At 40.2% G+C, this 14458-nt stretch overlaps 1 protein-coding gene across 1 annotated transcript; it reads right to left on the reverse strand.

The window, feature by feature from the left end:
• Positions 1-13192: 13192 nt before the first annotated feature.
• Positions 13193-14125, reverse strand: LOC128848113 (olfactory receptor 5V1-like). The gene has a single exon (XM_054047896.1). The coding sequence runs from the start codon at positions 14123-14125 to the stop codon at positions 13193-13195; it is 933 nt and encodes a 310-aa protein (XP_053903871.1).
• Between the last annotated feature and the right edge of the window lie 333 nt (positions 14126-14458).

Raw genomic sequence — 14458 nt, forward strand, 5'->3', positions numbered from 1 at the left:
ACAAACAAACAAACCAACTAAATTCACAAAGCAACACAGGGCACCTTAGTGCCTCCCCAGTACCTTTAACCTAGTGGTTAGGGAACTCACCTGGGTCATGGGAGATCCTCATGCAATTCCTTCTCAGTCTGATGTAGAGAAGAGATTTGAGGTTAGGTCTCCTATCTCTCAGGAAAGTGCTTTAATCTCTGTGCCATAGGCCTTGCTGGAAACCTAAGCCTAAGTAACTGTATTAACCAAACACTTGGAACCAGAGTAGGCCTGTCTTTGACAGAATAGCAATGCATCAGGTAAGCCCATTCCTGACCAGAGAGGATGGTACATAACACACAGCTGTCTCGAGTAACAACGTATACACATTCCTAAGAGATGGTACAAGAACACACTTACCCTTCATAAAGATAAGGAGGGGATGACAGAATAATGGGTGAGGATGTTTTGTTCTAACTAGCAGGTACGAGTATAAGGGTGGTAAGTAACAACATCCGGAGTGTAATATGGCACTTGTTTGTATCAATGTATAAAAGGAGAAGTCCTGAGGGGCATCTTTGTATCGGCTGAGGGGACAGGACCCTGGTATCCTATCTTGTCACAGAAATACATGTGTTAGTGTCCCTGTGACACCTTGGACAGGGCGCTTGTACTGTGCTTTGCTGACAATAAACCTGGCTGAGGGCCTTCGCTACAAAAACAAGCCTGTGGTTGTTCTTTATGAATAACATGGAGGTCTGCTGAATCAGTAAGCTGCATTCCCTGCTCGTGCAGCTGACACCGGAGATCCAAGAACAGCAGCACTGAGCAGCCTTAACAACTCTCCACAGCACTAACAACTTGATCTATAAGGTATTTTGGGGCAGGGCTTTCTCAGTCTCTCTTAAGTTGTTGTGCTGCTGAATTTAAAAAGCAAAACAACAGCAGCAGAAACACCTGGCTCTAACGCAGCCATGGTGGCACGTAGAATGGGTTTCCATCTTGAATGGTCCTTTGCAAGTCTTCTTCATTTCACAAGAGTCAGGATGGAATGATTTAGGTTTCTGAAATCCCACAAAATTGCATCTTTCAATCTCATTCATGGTTGCACTCATGCTCTACTTCCTTCTACCTCAGCTCTTTAAACCTTCTGTAAAAGAATACGGTCTTCTGAACATTGTTCATACCCCCACCATTGCAGTCATCTTCTTCTCAAATAATGCAAGGCTGCAACTTGCTGGGATCATTTAAGTATTTCCCTGTTTGTGACAAAATCAAATCTATGGATGTCAAGGATATGGCATAACTTTTGACACTGAAAACTGTTTAATTTCCCCTTCTCACCTGTTTCTAATGAATATGTTTCTGCTCCATTTAACAGGGTTGCCATCACTACCATATTGAATACTTGTCTCTTAGTTTTCACATTGACATTCTGCCTCCCAAACAGAGGCTTTTGAAGATGTCGAAATGTCATTTGCACAAGACCCATCAGATGTGTGACTTCTTCAGATATAGAAACTCATGCTGTCAAACAACTACCCAGGTACAAAAACCTATTCACCCATTCAATGTGGTTGCCATCTATATGAACCATCAGCGGGTCATGAGTAACCCCATGGCAAAAGAAATTGCCCATCCAAATTATTTGTCAAAGCATTCAGAGAAAGCAGGAGGACTTCACAAATAACTCAAGGCCAACATTCACCGCTAACATTTGACTGACTAATGAACAACATTTGTCTATGCCTTTTTTAAGAGATCAGAAACTACCCCATACATTTCTGAACATTTCCTCATATGATTGCTATACATAATTTTGGATTGTATAATATGTTATGTCACAGTACACTATCAGCATTATTTATCTTTGTTCCTCTCTGTGTGGCATCCATCCCTCCATCAGCATCTACCTAACCTATCTATCTGAGTGACAAGATAGGTGAGCTAATATCTTTTATTGAGCCACTTCTGTTGGTGAAAGAGGCAACCTTTCGAACTACACAGAATTTTTCTTCAGGTCATTGTGCAATGGGTAGGACATCCTCTATGAGACAGATACTCCATATCTTGTGGACATGAAGTCAGCCAGCACCTCAAGGGAACTAAACCTGCATTGGGAGGACATTGTTTTCCCTAGGAAAGGGATCATGGGGCTGGGAACCAGTAACTGGATAGCCACTCTCATGGTCTGCTGAATGCGGTTTGCTCCTTACATGGGGCACATTGTAAAATGACTGTCACAGTTCAGACCAACTGCATTTGTATTCTCCTCTATGGTCCAGCCAGAGCACCCACTCTCAGGCTTCCCACTCCCTAGCCGTTGCCTATCTTAAGAGGAGACCCACATGTCTCTCCCAGCTGGGGTGGGTATTTTGAGGATGACCAGTTCCCAGCCTTCAATTTGTTATTTCCAGCAAAAGATAGCCTGCCTAACAGACCAGCTTCACTTCTCTCCTTACAGATGCTAAAGAGGGTAATTGCTATGTTTTTAAGTTACCACACAGCTCTTTCTAAGCAAGCATGTTTTTATTCATTATTTCTTACTACAGAGAAAACATATTAAAAATAATAAAAGAATCTACACATATGCTAATAAGCTTAACAGTGATCACACCAACTGCAGCCTGGGCTCTGGTAGAAGCTCTCCTTCAATCCCCACCCAGGAGTTTTCCTGCTGTTTCAAGTAAATCACATCCTCAGCTCAGAACAAGAACAACTCCTGACTCTGTGAGTGACTTATTTATCCATGTTGGCTCTTTGAAGAGACCTTGAAAATGTAATCAGCCAGACAATAGGTCTCTGCTCAAAGTGCGGGTTCAAAATGAGGGATTCCAGAGGAGTCAGTCACATTCCCTTCCTCCCTCCCCTAGAATTTCCTTGAAAATCCACTTCACATGTCTTGTCCCCAAATGTCCTTTGAAGTTCCTAATGTCTCCCAGAGATTGCACTAATCAGAACTTCCTCTTAAATGAGCTCCATAAAATACTGTAATAGTACATAAATATTTGCGTTTTAATACAACCAACTTCAAAGATATTTACCTTAATTCAATAAGGTTTAACTTAATTCATTAAGGTTTGTGCAGGATGTTAAAGGACACTTTCATATCTGTCACAGTGACAATCTTGAAATATAGTGTCTCAATCTTTTACTGCACTTACTGGACTCAATTCTTCTTCTAGCCTTACTACCATCTGTATGGGATTGGCTTTTTATGTCCTTCTAATCCATTCCAGTCTGTCTTGAATGCTATTCCTCGGAAACTCTGCAGCTAATCAAATCCTTTACTGTGACATTCATCCACCTAGTTCTGGGTCTACCTACCCTTCTCTTACCCTCCCCTTCTAAATTTAACCCCCTGTTATCCGATCTTCTTTTCACATGGCCAAACCCTCTAAGCCTGGAATCCCTCAGCATTTCTATAACTGGTACCACCTTCACACTTCCCCTACTTTGTTCATTCCAAACATGGTCAATGCTTGTAACTCCGAGCACCCATCTTAATGGTTTTCTTTCCACTGTCTTCAAGATCTGCTCCTGTCTCTTGCTCAGTACCCAGCATTCAGAGCCCTACCAAAGTGCAGGCCTAATTACCGACTTGTAGATCTCACTCTTCACTTCAATAGGCTTCGTGAAACCTCAAATGTTCATCTAAATATTCACATAGTGCCCAGTCTTGCAAAAGGCTCACTCCAGTGAACAGGTAGAACAAATGAATAATTGAAATTTAGTGTGAGTATGGACCACTGCCATCACTGTTAATCTGTCTGCAGGATTGGGGTCATACACAATGTTGTTTGGGCTCAATTCTGCAGGTGGTCTAAAAGTGAGAGTCCTGCTGTCCTCAGCTGGATAGCTACATGCAGAAAGGCTATGGGGATCTGTCCATTTAGTCTAAACACTCAAGTGCATGCAGTATCATGTCTTTAGTGAAGAAGAAATGCACAAAAACCGGAATAGCTGAATGGAAAAAGCCCATTCAGTCAGGTCATCCTTTCTTTCTTTCTATAGAATCTGCATAAGATGATAGGGGTGATTTGGTGCAGCAATGTTGGGATGGTTTTCCATGCATGTGCAGATGGTTTGAAGGAGACACATGATTAGACTGTGGAACTCCTTTCCACAAGGATACACTGAGACCTTAAATGTAGCAACATTCAAAAAGAGATTGGGTAATAAAAATATCCAGAGTTATTATGATTAATTATGATAACATTACTGGAAGGGATATTAAATATCATGTCTATTGTGAGGTTCTTGAATCTTCCTCTGAACATCTGTTCCTGGTCCCTGTCAGAAATGGGATAGCAGATTTAGATGGCAAGTCTGTCTCAGAATGGCTATTTTTATGGCTCTGTGACACAGACAATGGCATTACAAGAAGAGAGCCATGTTCTTCAGTAGCAGCCTTGTCCCAGAGATCTCAAAATACTTTATGTGCATTAATATATTAACTTCTGCAATACATCTGCCCATTTATTTTCCTCAAATTACAGAAGATTTTTACTATCAAGCATCTATTAAACACCAACCAACTTCTAGTCTTTGTGCTTAAAATAAAATTCAAGGAAGTCCTTGACCCAAAGGACCTAAATATAACAAATACATAATAATAAAAGAAGAAGTGGTATTTCCAGGTTCTTTATTTTATATTACAAATAGGTGAGATTAATACTTGTCATGTTTGGTTCTGTAGAAATGTTAGAGATGGTCAGAAAAAAAAATTTCCATCACTCAGTAAATTCCATATTTCAACATTTGTTTTAAACCCAAAATAGGTCAGAAAGTTGAAATGTCAACATGTTTGTGAAAGGAAAAATCATAAAATATTTGAATGCAGAAATATTTAAACATTTCATGTTGTCCATTTTGATTGAAACAAACCATCCTTTTGAAGTGTCAATTTCATTCTCAATCAATATTTTGATCTAAATTACATTCAGATGAGTAATTTTGTCATTTTAAAATGAAATGTCAACTCAAAATATTTTTTTTCAGCTTGACATTTTGAAAGAAAATCTACGATTTAATTTTGAGAGGTCAAATTGAAATAAAATTTTTGTTTAGATATTCCCAATGCAAAAATCAAATATTTTACTTCAAAATTCAGATTTTCCAGCAAAAAAAAAAATTCTATTATGATGTAATCACACTTTGAAATTGGAAAAACAATGATGGTAAAAATGTTGACCAGAACTAACAAACTTAAAAGTGCCCATGATTGCTGCCATGAAGAATTGACAGTACAACAGATTGATGCACAGTAAGCAGGACACCCTGAAAAAAAATGAGTAGCTAAATAGAGCTATTATTTATTTAGTAAGCAGGTTGCAAAAGTTTTGAATTTGGATAACAAAGACGGATATAGTTTTCTCCATGAAAATAGTTCCATTGTTCAACTAGTTATATTTATTTTGTGTGAAGAATCTGCTCCATTTTCACAGGGAGAATTTCTTCTTTCAGAGGGTGGTGTCTTTCTTAAATGGGACAAAAATTGCATGCCATCAGTACTAGGATGGGATGGGAAGAGTGATGAAAGTGGGCACATGTATGGAATTTTGGCTGAACACACTGGACAGGGAAGGAAGAGATCAGGCTTCCATGTCTTGTTCTCCACAGACTTTCTGGCTGATCTTGGGCAGGAGGCTGGGACTAAGTTATTCCCATCCAATAGGAGTTGGGCACCTGACTCCCCTAGACTCTTTTGAATAGCTCAACCTATTGGTTGACTGTTCATTTACCCCAGACCATATCTCTAGAAGTCAAACATTGGCAACAGTTGAATTCAAAGTCATATCTGAGATCCTCAGTTGGTAAATATCAGAGTAGCCCTGTTTATTTCAGTGGAGCTATGCTGCTTTTCACCAGCTGTGGTTCTGCATCTAAAGGTGAATTGCACTTGGGTGCAGACCAGCAGCACCACTTCCCACTATGTTTGTGATGTCAGTGGACATTCAGTGATACACAGGGCTTTCCAGCTCGACAGTGAGTGAAATTTGAGGAAAACAAAATCACTTTAGAATACGAAAACTATGGTCACAGCCTCATGTGATGTAAATTCATGTACCTACATTGACTTAATGGCACCATGTCAATTTACACCAAGGGGTAGGTTCACAAAGGGACATAGGTGTTGTGATGCTGAGTATTCTTCCTGACAGGTTTTGTCCAGTACACAATCACAATAAATTGGGAGCTACAGGTGGAGAAGGCTTTACGCCTGCCGTCCGCAGAGCGTATCCTCAGGATAGTGGAGATGATGTGAATGTAGGAGACCAGGGTGAGGAGGATGGAGCTCAACCCAAATATCATAGCAGAAGTAAGAAGCAACACTTGACTTGTGAGGGTCTTAATGCAGGACAGTTGTAACAGAGGAGGGAGCTCACAGCTGAAATGGCTCCATGTAAGGTAATGGGTCACAGATAGCAGAGTAGCGGTCATAAGCCATGGCTGAGAGAATGATAGCTTCAGTACCAGCTTAGAGGATAAAGACGAAGATCTGGGCAATGCAGCCATTGACGGAAATAGTTTTGTGCTCTGCTAGGAAGTTCATCAGCATATTAGGAACCATGACCGAGGAATAGCAGATATCAACAAAGGATAAATGGAAGAGGAAGAAGTACATGGGGCTGTGAATGTGAGAATCAGCCCTTATCACCAGCATGATCACCATGTTCACTGAAAGGGTGATTAGGTAAATAACTAAAAACACCAGGAAGAGGAAAATCTGCATCTGTGGGTCACTGGAAAATCCCAGGAGGATAAATTCAGTCACTGTGGTTTTCATTGGTATTTGTACAGGAGAACTGTGACCTGGAAGACAAGAAAAAACAAATGAAATTAACACTTATAATAAAAGTTAATTTGAAACAGCATGTGGAGTTCATCTGATCAGCCCTATTGAAGAAATCCCTATTCCATCCTGTAAATGTGTGCTTTTAATAGATTAAATTTAGAGAGAGAGAGAGAAGCTGGATGGACTTTGTGTATTTTAAATAGACAAAATGGGCTGGATACAGAAAAGGACTTAAGCACCTAACTGCCACTTTAGATACCTAAAACCCAGACTCAGGCCCCACTGAGATTCACAAATACCCTGCTTAGCTGGAACTATGGCACAGGATGTTGTGGAGCTCCCTCAGTCTCTCCTCTTTAAACTGAGTTAGAGAGATATTGCAGTAGATGTCCTGGATACTGGGTCTCCTGCATCCACGGTGAGTGCTCTAGCCATGAGGCTATAAAGTTACTCACTTTTTCTCTCTCTCTCTCTGTGTCTATGTCACTCCCTCCCTTTGGCCTCATGTCTCTAAGATGGCCCAGCGACTTCATGGAGTCACAGCAGATTTACACCAGCAGGGGATCTGGTCAATTATCTCTTTGTCTATTATTTTCTGTCTATTGTTTTAGACTGTTTTTTTGAAAATTTTATTTATTATCTGTGGTATCTTATTGGATTCATTTAGGAATTTTCAAGAAGAAGGAGAAGAAATGAATGTGCCGACAAACATTTTCTAGTCACAGTGACATAATTTTGGAAAGAGGAGCTTGATAGAAAATAAGTGACTTAGGACTAAAAGTCGCATTTTGAAAATCTGACTCAATGGTACTTTGATTCATTGCTTTGCAAATCTGAATGTCAGGCTGCACATACAGAAGAGAATCTATTCTGCCCTCATGGAAGTGAGTGGCTTTTATTACATCATTTTTAATAGAAATAGGAATTAAGTCAATATTCTCGCCAACGTCCAATCTATGTTTGTCTCTATATGACCCAGAGGGAAACTAAACCTTTCCTCCATTATCAGCTCAAGAGACAAATACCTAAGCAAAGAGATGGACCTTGTATTAAAAACATAAATATTAACCCAGGTAGATTCTGTGCAAAGGGAAATTTCACAGTGGAGAGAGATAAATAGCTCAAGGATCAGTCTCTCAAGGATCAGTACTGGGACCAGTGCTGTTTACCCCTTTACCCAGTTCATTTATGAATATGTTAAACAATGAGGTAGCACAGTTTGTAGATTATACAAAATTACTCAAGATAATGAAATACAAAGCAGACTGTGAAGAGTTACCAAGGAATTTCAAAAAAGTGAGTGACTGGACAAAGAAAATGGCAAATGAAATTAAATGCTCATAAATGCAAAGTAAAAAATGCATTGGAAAACAAATTAGCTGTTACTCTTCAAGAAAGAGATCTTGGAGTCATTGTGGATAGTTCTCTGAAAACAGCCACTCAATGTGCAGTGGCAGTCAAAAAACTAACACAATGTTAGGAACCATTAAGAAAGGGAGAGAGAATAAAATAGAAAATATCATAATGCCTCTATATAAATCCATGGTATGCCTACACAATGAATACTACGTGCAGTACTCATTATCCCATCTCACAAAAATATATATTAGAATTGGGAAAAGTACAGTGAAGGACAGCAAAAAAGTTTATGGGTATAGAACAGCTTCCATATGAGGAGGCATTAAAAAGACTGGGAAAGTTTGGCCTGGGAAAGAGATGACTAAGGGGTATGTGACAGAGGCCTATAAAATCAAGAATGGTGTGGAGGAAGTGAATAAAGAAGTGTTATTTACCCCTTCACATAACATACAAATCAGGGGTCCGCTGATGAAATTAATAGGCATCAGGTTTAAACCAAACATAAGGAAGCACTTCTTCACACAACGCACCGTCAACCTGAGTAACTTATTGCCACAGGATGTTGTGAAGGCCAAAAATATAACGGGGTTCAACAAAGAATTGAGTTCATTAGGGTAAATGGCTATTAGCCAAGATAGCCAGGGACTCATCCCTACTCTGTGAATGTCCCTAAACGTCTGACTACTAGAAGCTGAGACTGGATAAAGGGAAATGGATCACTTGATAAATTGCTCTGTTCTGTTCACTCCTTCTGAAGCATCTGACACCTGCCACTGTTGGAAGACAGGATACTGGGCTAGATGGACCATTGGTTTGACCTGGTATGGCCATTCTTATGTTCTTAATAAAGTTAAGAGTCTTCTCCAGATAATGCCTTACCCCTAACCTACCCATTCCCTTAAAACACACACACTCTCTCTCTCTCTTCCAACAAAAGAAACTACATCTAACATGCACCAAATGAACTCAATTGTCTCAGTGCTGCCTTGAGAAAGAGAGAGAGAGAGAGAGAGAGATGAGTGATTCAAGTAGTATCTCTGTTCTCATCCATGGCCCCTGTGCTGCAACTCACTCTGTGTGAGCATACAGTGGAGTTGTAGCTGTCTTGGTCTCAGGATATTCAAGAGACAAGGTGGGTGAGCTAATATCTTTTATTGGACCAACTTCTGTTTTTGAGCCACACAGAACTCTTCTTTCTCATCAACAGAAGTTGGTCCAATAAAAGATATCACCTCACCCACCTTGCCTCTGTGTTAGCAGATTGCTGCATCCAGGCAGAAGTCAATGGGACTCTGTAGAGAGACCCACCCCTAGGCAAGGCGGGGCAGAGGGAAGAGAATCTGGTCCTTTGGAATGGAAAGGATAAAATAAGATTAACAAGGAATAAAAAAAATATGAATCAACTCAGCTGACGTTTAAATGTGGATCATAAATATGGTGAGATCATTCTGACCTGTGGTTTTCTCTTTCTGTTTTCTTAGTCTGTTTAGACAGACAAATCAATAAGTAGGTAGATAGAGAGACTATCTGCCTCTGCAATACACCATGTCAGCCTAATGGATTTAGGTATCCAATCTCAATGACAGGCTGTCAGGGTTCCCTCCTCACTTTGAACTTTAGGGTACAGACATGGGGAACACCCATGAAGACCCCCCTAAGGTTATTTCTACCATATTAGGTTAAAAACTTCCCAAGGCATACATTCTTTCTTATACCTTGGATTAAGTAATGCTGCCACCACCAAGTGATTTAAACAAACATTTAGGGAGGGCCATTTGGAGCCCTACCTTCCACAAATATCCCCCCAAGTCCCTACACCCCTTTTTCTGGGCAGGCTTGAGCATAATCCCCCAAGCCCTACATCCCCTTTCCTGGGGAGGCTTGAGAATATATTCTCACCAATTGGTACAGGTGAACAGAAACCCAAACCCTTGGATCTTAAAACAATGAAAAATCAATCAGGTTCATAAAAGAAGAATTTTAATTAAAGAAAAGGTAAAGATAAAATTGGGATGGTAAGTACTTTACAGAGTAACAAAAGACTCAAGAACATAGAGGATCTCCCCTCTAGGCAAAACCTTAAAGTTTCAAAACCAGGGATAAACCTCCCTCCTTCTACAAAGGAAATCACAAGCCAAAATAAAAGTAAACTAACACACTCCTTTGCTAGTACTTACTAATACTAAAGGAGTTGGATTGCTTGCTTTCTTGCTCTGTCTCCGGTAAGCATACAGAACAGACAGACAAAGCCTACTCCCCCCCGCACCCCCCCCCGATTTGAAAGTGTGTTGTCCCCTTATTGGTCCCTTTGTCAAGTGTCAGCTAGGTTACCTGAGGGATTATGCTACCCTTAGCTGTATGTTTATGTTTATGACACAGGCTCAGATTTTCAAAGTGTCCTAGGAGCCAGACACCCAAACAGCAAATCATTTAATCTCCCATACGCTCCTTTGAATATGCTAGGCATAATGAAAATGGAACAAATAGATTACATGAGGTGGCAAAAAAATAGATGATCAGAGAAAGGAGGAGTTACATTGTGTAGAGCTGGACAAAATTTGTCAGAATATTTTTTTTGTGAAAAAATTAACAATTTTGGTTGACCACATATTATTTGCAAATTTGACACCTATTCACCAAATATTTTCATGCAGGGGGAAAAACAAAGTCTAAATTGACAGCCCGTCATATGGAACCCTAGCACTCACATTAATACCTTGTGTCTATTGATTGGGGTATTCGAATGTGGGAGAAACTCATTAACTCATTCTTCCGATTTTCTTTTCACATGGACAAACCATCTATGCCACGATTCCCTCAGCTTTTCTATAACTGATACCAACTTCACATTTCCCCTACTTCATTCATTCCAAACATGTCTATCCATGGAACTCCAAGTATCCATCTTTACATTTTCATTTCCATTGTATTCAAGATCTGATCCTGTCTGTTCCTCGGTGCCTAGAATTCAGAGCCCTCTGAAAGTGCAGGCATAATTAATATCTTGAAGATCTCACTTATCAATTTGGTAGGTTTAGTGAAAATACAAATGCTCATATAAATAGGCATATAATGCCCAATCCAGCAAGAACTTTACTCCTGTGAATATATTGTACACATGAATAATTTTATTGAAATTAAGTGTGAGTACGGACTCCCAGCACCAGTGTGAATCTGTCTGCAGGATAGGGATCATGCATAATGTTGATTAGATTCAGTCCTGCAGGTGGTCTATAAGTGGAAGTCTTGTAAGTTTCAGTTGGAGTTCTGAATGCAGACAGTCTGTAGGGGTATGTCCATTTAGTCTAAACATTCAACTGCATGCAGTATCACATCTATAGAGAGGAAGAGATTCACAAACATAATAGGGAAATGAAGAGGCCCACTCAGTGGAGACCTCCTCTCTTTCTTCCAGCAGGATTTTCATAAGATGAGGTTGATGGTTTGGTGAACCACTGTTGGGTGGGTGTTCCATGCATGTTCTGATAGCATGAAGAAGACAAATAATAGGACAGTGGAACTTCTTGCCACAGAGCGACTTTGAAGATCAAAAATGTAGCAATATTCAGATAAGGTTTGGATAAGACAAATATTCAGGGTTATTATAATTAATTATGGCAACATATTTTGAAGGGATAGTAAACATCATGTTTCAGGGATTAAGCCACATAACCGAGTCACTGTCCCACATTAAACAGTTTTGAACAAGGTTCAGAATTTGGTTTGCAGAGACCTCAGTCTGTTTAGTACCTTGGCAAACATACCTTTAAAAATCTCTTTTTATAACCTTTTATTAAAGACAAGAAGTAAAAATGCATTTGAAATGTAAAATATTAAATCAGGCTTTCATTTTAACAACATACTTTGTTCCCTTTTTCTTGAGCTGGAGACAGTTTTAAAAAAAAAACAATTAGATAAGTTCATGGAGGATAGGTCATCAATGGCTATTAGTCCAGAAGGCCAGAGAGGCAACCCCATGTTCTGGGTGTCCCTAAACCTCTGACTGCCAGAAGCTGGGACTGAACGACAGGGGATGTATCACTCGATAATTGCCTGTTCTGTTCATCCCCTTTGAAGAATCTGGCACTGGCCATTGGCAGAAACATGATACTGGGTAGATGGACTTTTGGTCTGACCCTGGATGGTCTTTCAATTGTTCTTATTTTCTAACATGATAATAGGTGGTTCCCTAGTCAATGGGAGATGCTGAGGAGAGGGGTGTGTTCTAAGCCTGGCCGTTGTCAAAGAGTTCAGTCCTTATATCCCCGTGAGCAAGACAAATCTATCTGCTTGTCATTCTCAGCTAGGAACCCTCTAAACCCCACCTAAGGCATTTTTTTTACATGAAGCTGGGGCGGCATGTGGGAGGGCCCCACTTCAAGTGCCTGATAAAGAGACAGGATTTAAACAGGGGATCTCTCCCCACCCATGTGGATGCCCTAACCACCGGGATATGCTCGTGTGGGTCTCTCTCTAACTCTCCTGCTGAAGCCTAAGTTCCTTTGTGGATCTAGCCCTCCCTGGGGAATAAAGCCATTGGCTCCAATGCTTATTATATTATCATTATTAATTATTATTTTAAATTATTTAGATTTTAGTAGGATAGAATAAGATAATTGATATTAAATGGAGTTTCAAGAAATTAGTCACAAAAACAAAAGAACAGAGATTAATAGATGAAGAGATTCTTTTTATAGAATTGGCCAGAATGTCAGCTGGCATAAATTGGCCATAGATCCCCTGAACTCAGTGGGCCAGATTAAAGAGTTATGGAGATAAAGGAAAGGAAGAAATGTGTGAATGACTCTACAGCCTGGTGCTCAGAGCACTCACTCTGGATTTAGGAGACCCAAGATCCAGTCCCCCGTGCTCCAGTGACTCTTGCACAACTGGGAATCTGGCCCGCTGACTACAATGGAGCCACACTCATTTAGACCAACTGAGGTTCTGTCCCAACGTGTCCATCAGTTACCTGAGCTGAAAATTTCCCAAACACAAGTTATCCACAGTTCTATGCTCTCTGATGTAAACATATGTAATTTAATTTATTTAAGATCATCAACATTACTTGAGAAACTTTAATTTCCCCAACATTTTCCTTAGAGCTGTTTTCACCTCCTTGTTTTTCAGGCTGTAGATGATGGGGTTTAACATGGGGGTCAAGACACTGTACTGGATGGAGAATATTTCATCCAGCACTACAGAAGAGACTGAGCTGGGTTTTGTGTACTGGAGAAAACCTGTCAGGTAAAATAAGCCAACAACAATAAGGTGGGAGCTGCAGGTGGAGAAGGCTTTACGCCTGCCCTCTGCAGAGCGTATCCTCAGGACGGTGGAGATGATGTGAATGTATGAGATCAGGGTGAGGAGGAAGGAGCTTGATCCAAATATCACAGCAGAAGTAAGAAGCACCACTTGATTGGTGAGGGTCTCAGTGCAGGACAGTTGTAACAGAGGAGGGAGTTCACAGCTGAAATGATGGATTTGGTTGTACCCACAGAAACGTAACTTCAGAGTAAAAACAGTGTTAAGAAGGGCATAAAAGAAGCCCATGGTCCATGCCCCACTCACCAGCTGAACACAGATCCCTTTGCTCATTCTCTCCATGTAACGCAATGGATCACAGATGGCAGCATAGCGGTCATAAGCCATGGCTGAGAGAATGAGAACTTCAGCACCAGCTGAGAGGAGGATGAAGAACAGCTGAGCAATGCAGCCATTGACAGAAATAGCTTTGTGTGCTGCTAGGAAGTTTCTCAGTGTGTTAGGCACCGTGACCGAGGAATAGCAGAGATCAACAAAGGATAAATGGAAGAGAAAGAAGTACAGAGGGGTGTGAAGGTGAGAATCAGCTCTTATCACCACCATGATCACTATGTTACCACCCAGAGTGATTAGGTAAATAACTAAAAACACAGAGAAGAGGAAAATCTGCATCTGTGGGTCACTGGAAAGTCCCAGGAGAATAAATTCGGTCACTGTGGTTTGATTTTTCATTGATATTTTTTTCAGCAAAACTAGGACCTATAAGACAAATAAATAAATAAAATTAACGTAGATAATAAAAGTGAATTGAACTGTCATCTAGAGGTCATTTCTTCAGTAGGATGAATATAAAGAGAGCCCTATTCTATCATGTAAAATATATATATATATTTTTAAATAGACAAGATTTAGAAAACCAACAGTGATAATCTGGCTGGAATTTGTGTGTTCTACAATGACAAAATGGACCAGATACACAACAGGACTTAGATCCCTGGCAGCCACTTCAAGCACCTAAACCACAGAATTGGGCCCCACCGATATTCACAAAATCCCCACCCAGCT

This window comes from Malaclemys terrapin, chromosome 13, assembly GCF_027887155.1.
Source record: "Malaclemys terrapin pileata isolate rMalTer1 chromosome 13, rMalTer1.hap1, whole genome shotgun sequence".
Lineage (NCBI taxonomy): Eukaryota > Metazoa > Chordata > Testudines > Emydidae > Malaclemys > Malaclemys terrapin.

Bases quoted from the DNA above. Each gene is read 5' to 3' on its own strand.
- LOC128848113 (XM_054047896.1), bottom strand. From the start codon at position 14,125: ATGAAAAATCAAACCACAGTGACCGAATTTATTCTCCTGGGACTTTCC.